Source organism: Passer montanus, unplaced genomic scaffold (genome assembly GCF_014805655.1).
Source record: "Passer montanus isolate IOZ18808 unplaced genomic scaffold, ASM1480565v1 scaffold47, whole genome shotgun sequence".
Taxonomy (NCBI): domain Eukaryota; kingdom Metazoa; phylum Chordata; class Aves; order Passeriformes; family Passeridae; genus Passer; species Passer montanus.
Window position 1 is genome coordinate 5,607,429 of NW_024369596.1, and position 12,615 is coordinate 5,620,043.

The 12,615-nt window shown below is 56.5% G+C and overlaps 1 protein-coding gene across 3 annotated transcripts in view; it reads right to left on the bottom strand.

Moving 5' to 3' along the window:
- Positions 1-2: 2 nt before the first annotated feature.
- KIRREL3 (kirre like nephrin family adhesion molecule 3) overlaps positions 3-12,615 on the bottom strand; it is a 369,112-nt gene continuing 356,499 nt past the window's right edge. For all 3 annotated transcript variants that reach the window (XM_039721998.1, XM_039722000.1, XM_039722001.1), the window contains 4 exons: positions 11,967-12,074; positions 8,255-8,364; positions 1,877-1,963; positions 3-897 (listed from right to left, as the gene is read on the bottom strand). In XM_039721998.1, the coding sequence (XP_039577932.1) occupies positions 454-897; positions 1,877-1,963; positions 8,255-8,364; positions 11,967-12,074 (749 nt within the window). In that variant the 3' untranslated portion in view covers positions 3-453. The remainder of the gene's footprint in view (positions 898-1,876; positions 1,964-8,254; positions 8,365-11,966; positions 12,075-12,615) is intronic.

Sequence of the window (12,615 nt, forward strand, 5' to 3'; positions counted from 1 at the left end):
CGTGCCACGAGAAACACCTCTTGTATTGACCGCGGTGCCGCGATACAGCGTGGAGAGGCCCTTCCCGGGGAGTCCCTGTCCCGCCGCTGTCCCCCACCTCCTGCCCCCCTTGGCGGGACCCCCCGACCCCCCGACACGGACTCTATAAGTATGGACACCGAACACCACGAAGGAAAGGGAGGAGCCGGGGGCAGAGGGCAGCGGGGCGCGGGGGCGAGCGGCTGGGGGTGCGCGTGGGGCCGGGGCCGTCCCCAGCCCCGCGGGGGGAGCGGCTCCCCGGGGCTCAGCGCGTCCTCGGCGGGGTTGTGCTTAGCGTGTGCCAGGGAGGGGGGATGCGGCCGGTCCCCTGCCCCGCAGCCCCGCTCCGGGGGGCTGGATCCGGCTCTTCCCACGGCCGCTGCCTCTGTCCGAGCGCGGAGCCCACGCCGAGGGTCCCGAGCGTCCCGGAGGGGCTCAAACGTGCGTCTGCATCCGCCTCTGCAGGGGCCGGCTGGGGTCTGAGTTTTGGGAAGACGACTGGGAGTGGTGGGAGGAGGATGCGGAGGCCTTGCTGGCCTTGTCGAACTGCACGTAGCCGTCCTGCTTGCCGCTGCTGCTGATGCTGCTGTCGCACTGGGTGTCGAGGAAGGAGCTGCTGTCGCTCATGGAGCCGCGCTGGAACTCGCGCTCGCACAGCTCGATGGAGCTGCTGCCCATGCCCAGCACGAAGCGCTGGCTGTAGTCGTAGAGGCGGCTCTGCCCGCTCAGGGTGCTGTAGATGTTGGTGAAGGACATGCCCGTGGGCACGCGCTGCTTGCCGGCCGGGCGCAGGTCAGCCGGGCAGCCCGACAGCGAGATGGTGGGCGTGGAGTGGTGCTCCTTGAAGGTGTTCACGCTGTAGTAGCCGTTGGTGGGGTCCTGGGCAGTGGGAGAAGCGGGGCAGGTTGGTGGTGGCATCCCTGGTACCGTGGCATTTGGGGTGCCCGCCCTGCCCATACACCCAGGACATGGGAGACTTATCAGAATCATGGAGTATGCTGAGCTGGAAGAGACCCACAAGGACCATCCAGAACAACTCCTGGCCCCGCACAGATCCCCCAACTATCCCACCCTGTGCCTTAGAGCGTTGTCCAAACACTCCTGGAGCTCTGGCAGCCTCGGGGCCGTGCCCCTTCCCTGGGCAATGCCCAGCACCCTCTGGAGGAAGAACCTTTGCCTGATCTCCAGCCTGCCCTGCCCTGGCCCAGCTCCAGCTGCTCTCTCATGTCCTGTTGCTGGTCACAGAGAGCAGAGATTGGAGCTGTCCCTCAGGAAGAAGCTGCAAACCCTCATGGGTCTCCCCTTGGTCTCCTCCAGGCTGAACAAGCCAAGTCACCTCAGCCACTCCTCATATGAGCCCTCCAGACCCTTCCCCATTTTCATAGCCCCCCTTTGGAGGACACCAAACCATCCAGCAAGTCTTCTTGTGCCACCAGTGAATTCCAATCTGTTCAGCCCCCTCCAGGCCAGGACACAAGTGTCCCTTGCACGCCACTGTCCTGGCACCACACCTTCGTGTTAGCCCTAAGAGCTGCTGGGGTCACAAAACAGTGCCAGCATGCCAGAGCCTCTCTCCCTGCACAGGGACAGCCCTCTGGGACAGGCCACTGGGACAGCCCACTAGGGACATGGCCCAGGGACCATGGGGTCACAAAACAGTGCCAGCATGCCAGAGCCTCTCTCCCTGCACAGGGACAGCCCTCTGGGACAGGCCACCACCAGGGACATGGCCCAGGGACAGACAGTGCTGGGTGAGGCATGGGCTGGTTCTGCCCGGTGGGCACGGGGAGGGTTCCCAGCACCGCGGGGTGCAGCCCCTCTGCCAGGAGGGACGGGGGGACCCCAGGATCCACCTCACCTTCAGGTTTTGAAACTCCTTCTCCTCCTCCTTGAGCACCTCGAGCTGCTTCAGCACCGAGTCCTGCTGGAACTCCCCCCGGTCCATCTGGGAAGGGACACAGGCAGGGTCAGCATCCCAGCACGGCCTGGCCCCGCGCTCCCCATCGCCCCCAGGCCTTGTGGGGCGAGCCCACATCCATCATCACCCCCAGGGCACCGGGAAGCTGCCACCAGCTCCACTCAAGGACTTGCCCAGGGGGTCCCAGCAGTGTCCGAGGGCGGATTCCCAAAAGCCACACAATTCCCTGGGTTACAGATTGTTTTTCCCTGTTTAGGACAGAAAAAGGCAGGCTGGTGCAGAAAACGAATTATTTACCCTGATGAGGGCTGGGGCTGCACCCTCCTGCCCAAAGCAACACCCCTAAAATCGCCTGTTTTTTTTTTTGTTTCCCTTCTTTTCATCCTTTCCTCCTCAGCTGAACTCGGCCGCCTCATTAGTTTTCCTTTGAAGGCTGGCTGTGATCGGGGGGAGGCGGAGAGGAGGGGCAAGGTGCACATTAATTACACCACAGCTTTAATTACCCTTCCTTCAGCACGCGGGGCTGCGCAGGAAGCAGGATAATTACCAACCAATTTCTCAGTTGTCTTTTTTTAGCTTCTCCCGTATTCACCGGACGCCTCCAGCACGGCTTCTCTGGGATCACAGCCCCACATCAGCCCCAAAATCCCTTTTATTGCCCAAATTCTCTCCTCTTTAAGATGGTAAGTGGCTGTGGAAATTCACCCCGCGGCACTTGCTGTTCATCTCCCGAAAGCCTTTGATGTGGCTGTTAAAGGCAATAAATTAAAGTACCTGAGTTTTCCTAGGGAAAAGAAAGCCTGTATCAGCCATTGATTTACCAGGATAAATACAAGTGTCGCCGAGGATTAAACGAGTGCAGCTAAAATGGGACGTGGAGGGTTTTTTTGCTCTGCCAGCCCCGGCGACCCCCTGGATCCTCTAAAGCATCTCTGCAAAGGCAGACTGGGGCTGTTAACCCTATCGGAAGGGTTTAACAGGTCCCAGCTCTGAATGAAAAGGGAAAATCACTTCTCCTCCATGGGACGTGGAGGGTTTTTTTGCTCTGCCAGCCCCGGCGACCCCCTGGATCCTCTAAAGCATCTCTGCAAAGGCAGACTGGGGCTGTTAACCCTATCGGAAGGGTTTAACAGGTCCCAGCTCTGAATGAAAAGGGAAAATCACTTCTCCTTGGATTTTTTTTTTCCTTCTTCTTTTTTGGTGTTGATGTGGATCACGCAGGGCCAGATCCAAAGATGGAAGGGGGAGAAGGGAGGTGGGAACCAAGGGAACAATTCCACTGCCCTTTTTTTTTTTTTTTGTATTTTTTTTTCTTCTTTTTTTGGTGTTGCGTGGATCACGCAGGGCCAGATCCAGAGATGGAGGGGGGAGAAGGGAGGTGGGAACCAAGGGAACAATCCCACTGTGACCAAACCTCCCTGAAGTTAATGTCGGGTTTGATGGGGTGTTTTAAGCCATTTTGTTTAAGCCATTTATTTTATTTAAGCCATTGAAGGGATGGTGGGGATGATCCAGGTACTGGGATGCTCCCTGAGCTCCGTGGGGACCCCGCCTGTCCCCGACGCTCTGAATTGGGCTGCACCGCGTGGATTTGGGGACTGCAGGGAGTCTCCACACGAGGTCCACAAAGCGCCTTCACCGAACCTCCAACTCCCCCATTACAGCCGGTCATTAACGTCAACTTTATTAAAGTTTTACACCGTTAATTAGTGGGCGGTAGGATCCTCGTTAGTGCGAGTTCCTCTTTGCCATCACTGAGTCAGCACCGGGAAGGGACCGACCTTAACTCAAGTTCACTCCATCACCAATATTAACGGGGATTATGAAGGGGGAGAGGGAAATAGATGGAAAAGGAGACCAGAGATGTCTGAGTGCCCTGGCATGGGATGCCCCAGCGTCATTCCTGGACGTTTTTTCCAGAGCCACCCTTTCTCCAGCCGGGAGACAGCACCAACATGCTCCGAGCCCTGCAGCTGGCTGGGGATCCACCCGCCTGTCACAGCCACGAGCCCACCATTCCCTTCTGCCAGGACTTCATCCTGCCTGGCCCTGCCGGCGCCAGCAGCCCTCCCCATCCCCAAACAGCGGGGCAGGGGGGGTGCCAAGTGGGGTGCCAAGTCCTGCCCATCCCCAAACCCCGCCGGTGCCTCCTGGAGCAGCGTGGCTGAGGGATGTGACAAACTGCATCCCTGCATCCCTGACGGCCACCGCCTCGGTTTCCCCTCTGCAGAAGGCAGGGAGCCTCTCCAGGCCCTGAGGCATCACCTCAGGCTGGCAGTGCCGGCTCCCCCGCCCGGGAGCGCCTTCCCAGGGTCCCGGAGCGCCGGCTGGAAGCAGCGGGCAGCGCCGTGCCCCTCTCCCGCCTTTCACGCCACCAAACGAAGCCTCCGAGATGGAGAATCCGACAGGATATTAAATTCTTGGCTTTCATTAGTGGACACAATATGTTTTTGAAAATGCTTCTTCAGGTTCCCGAGTATCCTCCAGACCCGGCGGGCTCGCAGTGCCTCCCCCGCCTCGCTCCAGGTTTAATTACAATATTTCCGGCTGGTTGGGTAATTGGATGCCACCCGGCAGCACTTGTGCGGGCCAGACGTTACCAGGGTGAGGGACGCTGGTGACGATTCTCCGACAGCGGCTTCCTCTGCTCCCGGGGAGGGAACAAACCCAAGAATAAAAAACCCCTCTGGGAATTCCCAGCTCGATGAAGCTTTATCACCTTCAAACAGCGGCTCTGGCCTCGGTCGCGTGGGTGATCACCAGAGGAGAAGCTGCCCGCCTTGTCCCGCCTCTCCCCAGGATCCTGCTTTGGGATGGGCTGGAGGGAGGGATGCTCCCCGAGCCTCCCGGGCGAGGCTGGATGTCGTGGAGCCCGGGTCCAGTTGAGAGCCGGTCTGACAGCTCAGGGCTGCCGGTGCTCCCCAGGCTGCCACGGGGCACACGGAACACGACCCAGCCCGCGGGCACGGGGGAAGGCAGAGAAAGGGGCAGAGCAAGGGATGCTGTGCCCGCTGGGCTGCAGGTAGGAAGGAGCCTCGCCCAGAATGGAAATTCTGCTTCTTTGATTTTTCCTCTTCCACCTGTCTGGAAAAGGTGTCTGGCGCTGATCACCTGTGAACAAACTAGAAATAGCCCTTGGAGCAGAGGGATGGGTTAAAGGAGACAGGGAAAGATAAACCTATCACTGGATTGATTATTTTGACTGCTCCACTCCAAATATGAACCACAGGTGATGCCTGGCTCTGCCTGGCCACAGTGGGGCATGAATGATCCAGAAGGGATGAAGGATGCAGGGAAGATCTCCGGGATGCCCCTGCCTGCCTGCCTGTCACTTTGGGATGGTCTCTGACTGCTCATGGCTCCTTTGGGATTATCAGCCCCATTTCACAGGTTGGGAGGCACGGGGTGCGATCAGCCAGGAACAAACCCAGCCGTGGAAAGGGAGGAGGAGGAGGCTGTGCTCTTCATCTCCCCCTCACAGCCCGCAGCTGCCGTGCCCATGCGATGCCCGCAGGAGGGACAAGGCGGCTGTTGCGGTTTATTTTCCCCAGGACCAAACCCTTTGGCAGGCTCTTTTGCCTGCAGCCACTCGAGCTGGCAGCCTTTTCCCTGCCCGTGGGCACTGCTGGCGGAACAGCTCTCGGAGCAGGGGGTGGGAACGCCGCTGAGGCAATGTGAGCATATGCAAATCAGCCAGCGTGACGCGTATCCTAAGGTGTTAATGAGTTTATAGATGCATGAATAATGACTTGTGAAAAGCACGGTGAGCTGCCGAGGTCACAGATGGCTGGAGAATGACAAAACAGCGTTTGTGGGGACAGAGTCACGCTGGCACCCTGCGGCCAGGACGCTCGGGCAGGGACACGGGGACACCGAGCACAAAGGCACATCCAGGCACTGAGGATCCTGAACTCAGCAGGAGCGGGTCAGGCTGTGCTGCAGTCACGGGCTCGGCCGAGAGGCCGGGGCTGGGATGGAGAACAGCGAGGAGGTGTTTGCCAGCGTGGCTGCTCCTCGTTAACATCCACACTAATGACCCCGAGCCCCGAGCGCGGCAGTGACACTCACAGCTGCTGCTGAGCTGCAGGGTGAGATGAGCACTGCTGAGGGCGAGGAGATCGTCTCGAGGGATGGAGATCTCACAGCACGCTCGGAGAAGGCAAATGGGGGAGCAGAGGGAGTAATGCTGGCACTGGGAGGAGGGAGAGCTGGAAAATCCCGGGGTGAGGGGAGGGAGGTGCTGGGCACTGCCCTCCTCCTCCTGCTAAAGAGCCTCATTGCTCCTCACCAGCCAGGGGAAGTCTTTTACTTGATCCTTCATTTCATGGACAAAGCAGGGACATTTTATCAGGAACAGTTTGGCATCCAAGGCTGGTGTCTGATGGCCAGAGGAGGATGCTCACACATGTTGGACACAGCAAAGGTGTGGATGAAGGACAGAGGGGGTCTCTGCAGACTCTGAGGAGAGAAGGAATTGGGGAGTATTTCCTGCTTGCTGAGGGCAGATGAGGGTGAGGAGGCTCTGATCCAGGCAGGGAGGGGGCTTTGATGCCTTCTCCCTGCAGGTAGGATGTCCCAGCTGTCCCAAACCCTGCCAGCACCAGGGTCAGAGATCATGGACCATCTCTTCCAGCTCCTGAACGGCACTGATCCAATGATGTCATTTCCAACTGCTGTGTTTTCAGGAAAAATCTCTGGATTTGGCCAAGAAAGGGGAAGAATTGCCCTCTTCTAATCCAGCCAGGCTGTGAGTCTCTGTTGTGTCACATCTGAAAGTGCTCAGCTTTAGTGTGAATCCTGTTCACACTTACACAGTTCCACTGTGCTGTGACCAAACCACCTCTCACCAGTCTGGCTGATAAACCAGAAGAGTTCCACAACCTCTCCCTGTAAGGCATTTTTTTCCGAGCTTTCAAACAAATATTGTAATTTTTTCTGCACCATTTCCACCCTGACAGAATCCTCACTGCAACATGCCCGGCACAGCTCTGCTCCCAGCCTCACCAAGGCACAAGCTGATGTGAAATCGCCCCCTGGCTCCTGAAAATAACCTAAGAAAGTTCCCAGGATGTCCCCCAAGATCCTCTGCTTGAGCTCCCACCACCATCCTCTTCCTTGTTCACTCAGAGTGGTAAATGTTCTCTTCTGCTGGGGCTTCGTGTGTGCTTCCAGCCTGCTCTGGAGTGGGATTTGGGATGATCCCAGATGCCCCTGTGGGAGCCAGATCTGGGCTTGGCACTGCTGATCACACAGATCATGTACAGGGTCCCATGGAGAGAAAACTCCTCGTTTCCCTTCATCCCAGCAGATTGCTCCAAACCAACCCCAGCCTCCTCTGCCCTTCCAGCCCTGCAAATCCCACCATGCAGATTTCTCAGGGCAAAGCCTTACTGGGAATGAAGAGTCCTTGCACAGGAACCTCAGTGGTGCTGGGATAAGTTGCCAGAGCTCCACCTCCTCCTGCCTCATTGTTTGGAGGCTGTCTGGCTGTCTAAATACTCTGGCAATCCTGACAATTTCAACAAGCAATTCCACCCACTCTACGATGATCAGCCTTGCCTTCCCACCAGGCATTCATGGAACAGCTTTTGCAGGCAGGACATACAAGTGCTGCCCAAAAAATTGAGATTTAGAGGAGGAAAAAAATCACCCAGCAGCCTAGAAAGCAGCCACTGGCTTCTTCAACCCCTTTCCCCTTTCCCATCTGCTTTTTAATCTCCTTTTCTTTTTCAGGATTCTTTGCCATTTTTCAGCTTCTATTTGCCACCAGCAGTGAAACCAAAGCAAACTGGGGCTGAGCCACAGAGTGGTGAGGATGCACAAGCTTTTCCCAGATCCCAGCCATCCACCTCTTGCCCTGCCCGTGTCCGTCGGTCCCCTCGGGGGAAGGCAGTGGCCTCGGGAAGGTGACAGCTCCGCGGTGTCACAGCCCCAGTGCAGGCTGGCCCCACACCCGGGGCTGCCGCAGGAGCCTGCAGCCCGAGCTGGGAGCCCAGCTGGGTTTCCCCTCGTGCTCGCCCCTCGTGTGTCTCCCTGCCCTCTGCAGCTTTCCAGGTGTGAGGCGGCAAATTTGCTTTGCAATTAGCCCGGCGGGCAGATGGGCCGCCGCAATAAACCCCTAGCAGCTCTCCCTCCTCATTAGCCGAGCTTCACTCCAGGGGTTTTTATGGCAAGAGAATGCGGATCTCGAGAGCAGGGTTTTTGGAAGAGCATCTTTGCCTTGAGTGGTAATTACGGGGCTGAACGACACGCGTCTGGGCTCGTTACCATCAAACTTTGCCCGGAGCAATGGCTTGGGGAGAGGAAGGAATTCCTTACCATCAGCTGCTTGATGGTCGGGTGCTCCTCCGCCTCCCTGCCCGAGGCCGGCTCCTTGTGCACGATCTCCACTCGGATATCGTTCTTGGCAGAAACCACACCCTTGAGATCTGGGAAAAGAGGGAGATGGACAAGGGGCTTAGTCCGAGCTTCTGCAGGGACATGGCTGAGGACCCCCGGCAGCACCTGAGAAAATAAACCCGGCTCAGCAAGCCCACTGGAGAGCTGGAGGAGCAATATTTGCCTTGTCAGAAGGCATGGACAGCTCAGAGTCCTGCAGGAATTCCTTTTGGAGCTCAGCTGGCCTCTGCCACGCTCACGGTGCTGTTACCAGGGGCTGGGCTGCAGCAGCACTGCTCCCACAGCGGCTGAAATCGCTGTGCAGCCTGCTGATCCGTAGGAAATACTGCTCCTGAGGGAGGGAGCAGCTCTGCCCCGGCTCTGGGAACCCCTGAGAAAAGCCTCCCCCAGTCTGCAGTGCAGACAACACATGGAAAAGGCCAAGCAACGAGCACAGATGTAACCAGGGACGGTTTTATCATCTCCAGGCAGCCTGGAAATGACAATGAGAGAAGAGAGAAACATTCCTGGAGAGACTCCCTGCCTTCCCTGAAGGTGTCAGGCGTGCTTTGAACAAGTCACTTCAGCAGAGGCAAACCGCGGACCGGAGCAGCGGGAGCAGAACGGCGGCGCAAAGCCCAGATGAAAAGCAGAGATGGAGGCAAATCTGAGCAGCGAGACCTCAACAGCTTTGAAGCCGTCCCCCAGCCACGGACCTGGCTCTCACCTCCCAGGATGGCTGTGCCAGCCCTCCCAGACCCAAAAACTGCCTTGAGCCAGTGCTTTGTCAGATCTAGCTCCAGCTGACGGATCCACAGCGCCCTGCCAAGCCAGGATTGCGGGGATCAGTCCAGAAAAGGCTGGACCCCCCGGGAGTTTTATCTCTAAACCAGACTGGATGATGTAACTGACACCAGCTCGAAGCTCTGTCCTTGAATTCATCCCTCCCAGCACCCCCTGTCCTCCACACCTGCAGCCCCCAGGCCTGTCCAAGTCTCAGGGCACAAGGCAAAGCCTTTCCTGGGAAGTTACTACAGCTTCTTTTTTTAATGTTGTCCTGCTGGGACCACGTTCCTGGCGCTGGAGCCTCTGTCTTTAATCACAAGGAGATGCTAATCAGTGTCTTGCAGCTCCTCTCCCAGGAGTGTTCCCCCTCAAATAACTCTGGGCCGTTAAGTCACTGAAGATATAACAACAGATGCACAATAAATTTTTTCTTTTCCAGAGCCTCCAGTCTCAGTGTGTCTGCACCTGGTCTTTTTTTTTTTTTTTTTTTTTTTTTTTCTGCATTTTCCCAAAACACGGTCAGGAACTGCCTCCCCCATTGCTGTTAGCTGTGGCTGGTGGCTGGGTTGGGAGATTCCTTCTCCAGAGTTACTGCTGGGTCACTGTGTCCCCTTGACACAACAGCTCCTGCAGCCTGCACCAGGTTGTGGTTATAAATGATGGCACAACGCTCCAGTATTTGTCTTGGGAGAGGAATCTGAAGTCATCCTGGCAGGAAATGAGTCCTTCTCCTGCTATCCAAGTGCTCTGTCAATCCCATCATTCCCGAGCTGATCTCTGTAATAACTCTGCACATGGCACACCATTAACAGTGATGAAATTCCTTTCCTCACCTTGCAGCCTGGTGTTCCCACCCTCCTGCCACTGGAGACAGTGGCCACAGCATTCAGCTGGCATCAGCACCTCAAAACTGGGGTAAAAGCCCATCCACCTGGCAGAGTTCTGCACCCCGAGTGTCCCTGGGCTCTGGTTCAGCTGCTGGTGCTCCCAGTTCCCCCCAAATCCAAGGAGAGACTGTTTTGGCAGCTTCCAGTGGCTTTTAGAGCCAGGTGAAGGGGAACTGAGTGGCCTCAGTGCCACCAGCACCCCATGCATGGATCTCAGGCTGGGGAATGCCACCTGCACTCTGGATTTGCTGCCGTCCCCAGCTGGTCTGGCTCTTCCCTTCCCACACGGTTTTGGGGAGGGAAGGGATCTTCATTGATCCCTTGGGTGATCTCTTACTTATTCTGATCCCCAAGTGAAATGGCAAAGAAGCATTGTAGGAGCACAGGGACCTGGGGAGGCTGCTGACCTCTCCCCAGGGAATCACACTGCCAGGGGAGCAGCAGAGCAGGGAACACTCCCAGGCCCAGCAGCCTCTGGTGTATTGGAGACCCAAAAACCTTTTCTAAATGGGATAGCACCAGAGAAAAAGGGCTTCAAACCCTGCCACCATGTCCCCAGTGCCTTCTTTCCAGAACCTGTCTTCCCAGTCCTGATGAGGAAAATGCCTCTTCTTGATTTACCAATGGGATAGATAACACAAGGCATTTGGCTGGGATGGCCTTGTCCCCTCTTGGCTTTCCCCTTGAAGAGCAGCCCATCCTTGCATGCCTCCAGCTTGTGAGGGTCTAAATCCTGGCGTTTCCACCACGTCTGGGATCTGTTGTCATGGCATTCCTGTGAAATTGTGTGTCCTGTAAAGAGCCCTGCACCATCTGGTTCCATCAAACGAGAGGGAAATAATGAACCACACGCTCTCTGTTTCTCTGAAGGATGGGGCTTGGGGAAAAAACAGCCCACGGCCATGGGAACATGGCTTGGCCCTGCTTCCTTCAGGTGCTTGCATTGTCTCTTGCTGCCAAATGACACCAAACTCGCCTGGTCATGGGTGCTGTCCATCAGCAATCCTTCCCAAAAAAGCAAGATAAATGACTTCCCCTGTTTAATTCATTAATTCTTGCTAATGGAGGCTGTGAGAGTTCAAAAAAAAAGGGATAAAACAGGGAGAGGCATCATTATCACGCTGAAAATTAAACACATTTCTGCAGTGGGGGGTTGTGTGTCCTTACTGAATCCAGAAGCAGCCTGGTGTCTTTGATGGCTTTGTAAACCATCAAGGGGGGGAAAATAAAAGAACAACAACTGGGTTTTCTGGCACACACGTGAGGAGTTTGGCATCCCGGAATCCGTACCACGCGTCTCGCGAGCCGGGAGCAGCGCCAAGGATCTCCTCCTCTCCCCAGAGGCTTGGAATGCTCTAGACAATCACACTCTTCTCCCTCCAGCTTTGGTGCCTTTTCACAGAGCCAACAATCCTTCTTTAATTTCCCGGTGTCTTTTTAATGAGGCCAAACAATGCTGCACTGCTTCCTGCTCCTCCTCCTCTACCTGCGTCTCTAATGTCACTTTAACTTGTATTCCCACTGCAGCCACACTCCAGAAGGCACAAGTCCCATGAAAAACCCCTCTGCTGACTGTCATTCCTGCCAGGAATATGCATGTCAGGAAAATTGGAATTAAAACAGAAGCAGAACTGTGGAGGGTTTTTAAGCACCGATATGGCACAGTGAGGATGCCTCTCCCTCCTGTACCTCAGGATTTCTCCAAGGGAGGGATTAAGAGGTCCCCTGCACACCTCCTGAGCTGCTAAGAGGGATCAGCAGTTACCCTGGCATGTCTTCCATAAACCCTTCCCTTTTCCCACCGGGCTGCTGTTTGCAGCAAACCCTTGGTAAGCCAACAGGAGAAGCAGCTTGTGTGGAGAAGTAAATCCAGTAAACCGTGTCGGCAAACTCAGGCTCCGGTTTCTCCCTGCTCCACTCGATTCACCCTCTCCCCGGAGTTCTCCCCCCGCCCTCCCAAAGTGTGGGGTGACACTTACTCCTCTGGGAGCGGGCGCAGCAGAAGGCGACGATGGTGGCCATCAGCACCAGGAACGCCACGCCGGCCCCCACGGCCACCCCGATGATCACCGCCATCGGCACCGACTCTGCAAGAGCAAGGAGAGCAGGCGTGAAGCTGCCTGAAGGTCACAGAGGGGGCTTTTCCCCCAGCGACCCACCCCTGGCTACTGGCAAGAGGCTCAGTGATGAGCCCGGGGAGGGTTTTGGGGCCTCCTTCCCTGCTCCCCCATCCCTGCGTGGTGATGTCGGCACGGGCTGCCCGTGGGATGCTGCAGGTTGTACAGCCCTGCTCCTTCTGTGCCTCAGTTTACCCTGGGGGAGCCAGAGGAGCGGATTAGCAACTGCTCTTGTTAGTGCCCTGTGGGTTAATGGATGAGCTTCTCTAAAGGATGAAGTGCAAAAGAAGACTGTGTGTTAATATTACAAAGAAAGAGAAATGGCATCCGAGCAGGCTGATGGATGACTTAACCCAAGTCATCATTCACAGCCCCTCCCTGTTTTATATCCCAATTTCCTGCCTTCTCCTGTGGCTTATCAACTGTCATCCTTCCAAAATTCCTGAGGGTGCTACAAAGACTGGGACAGGAGGGATGGCCCATGCTGGGGCTGAGCACTGCGGGGTGGGAT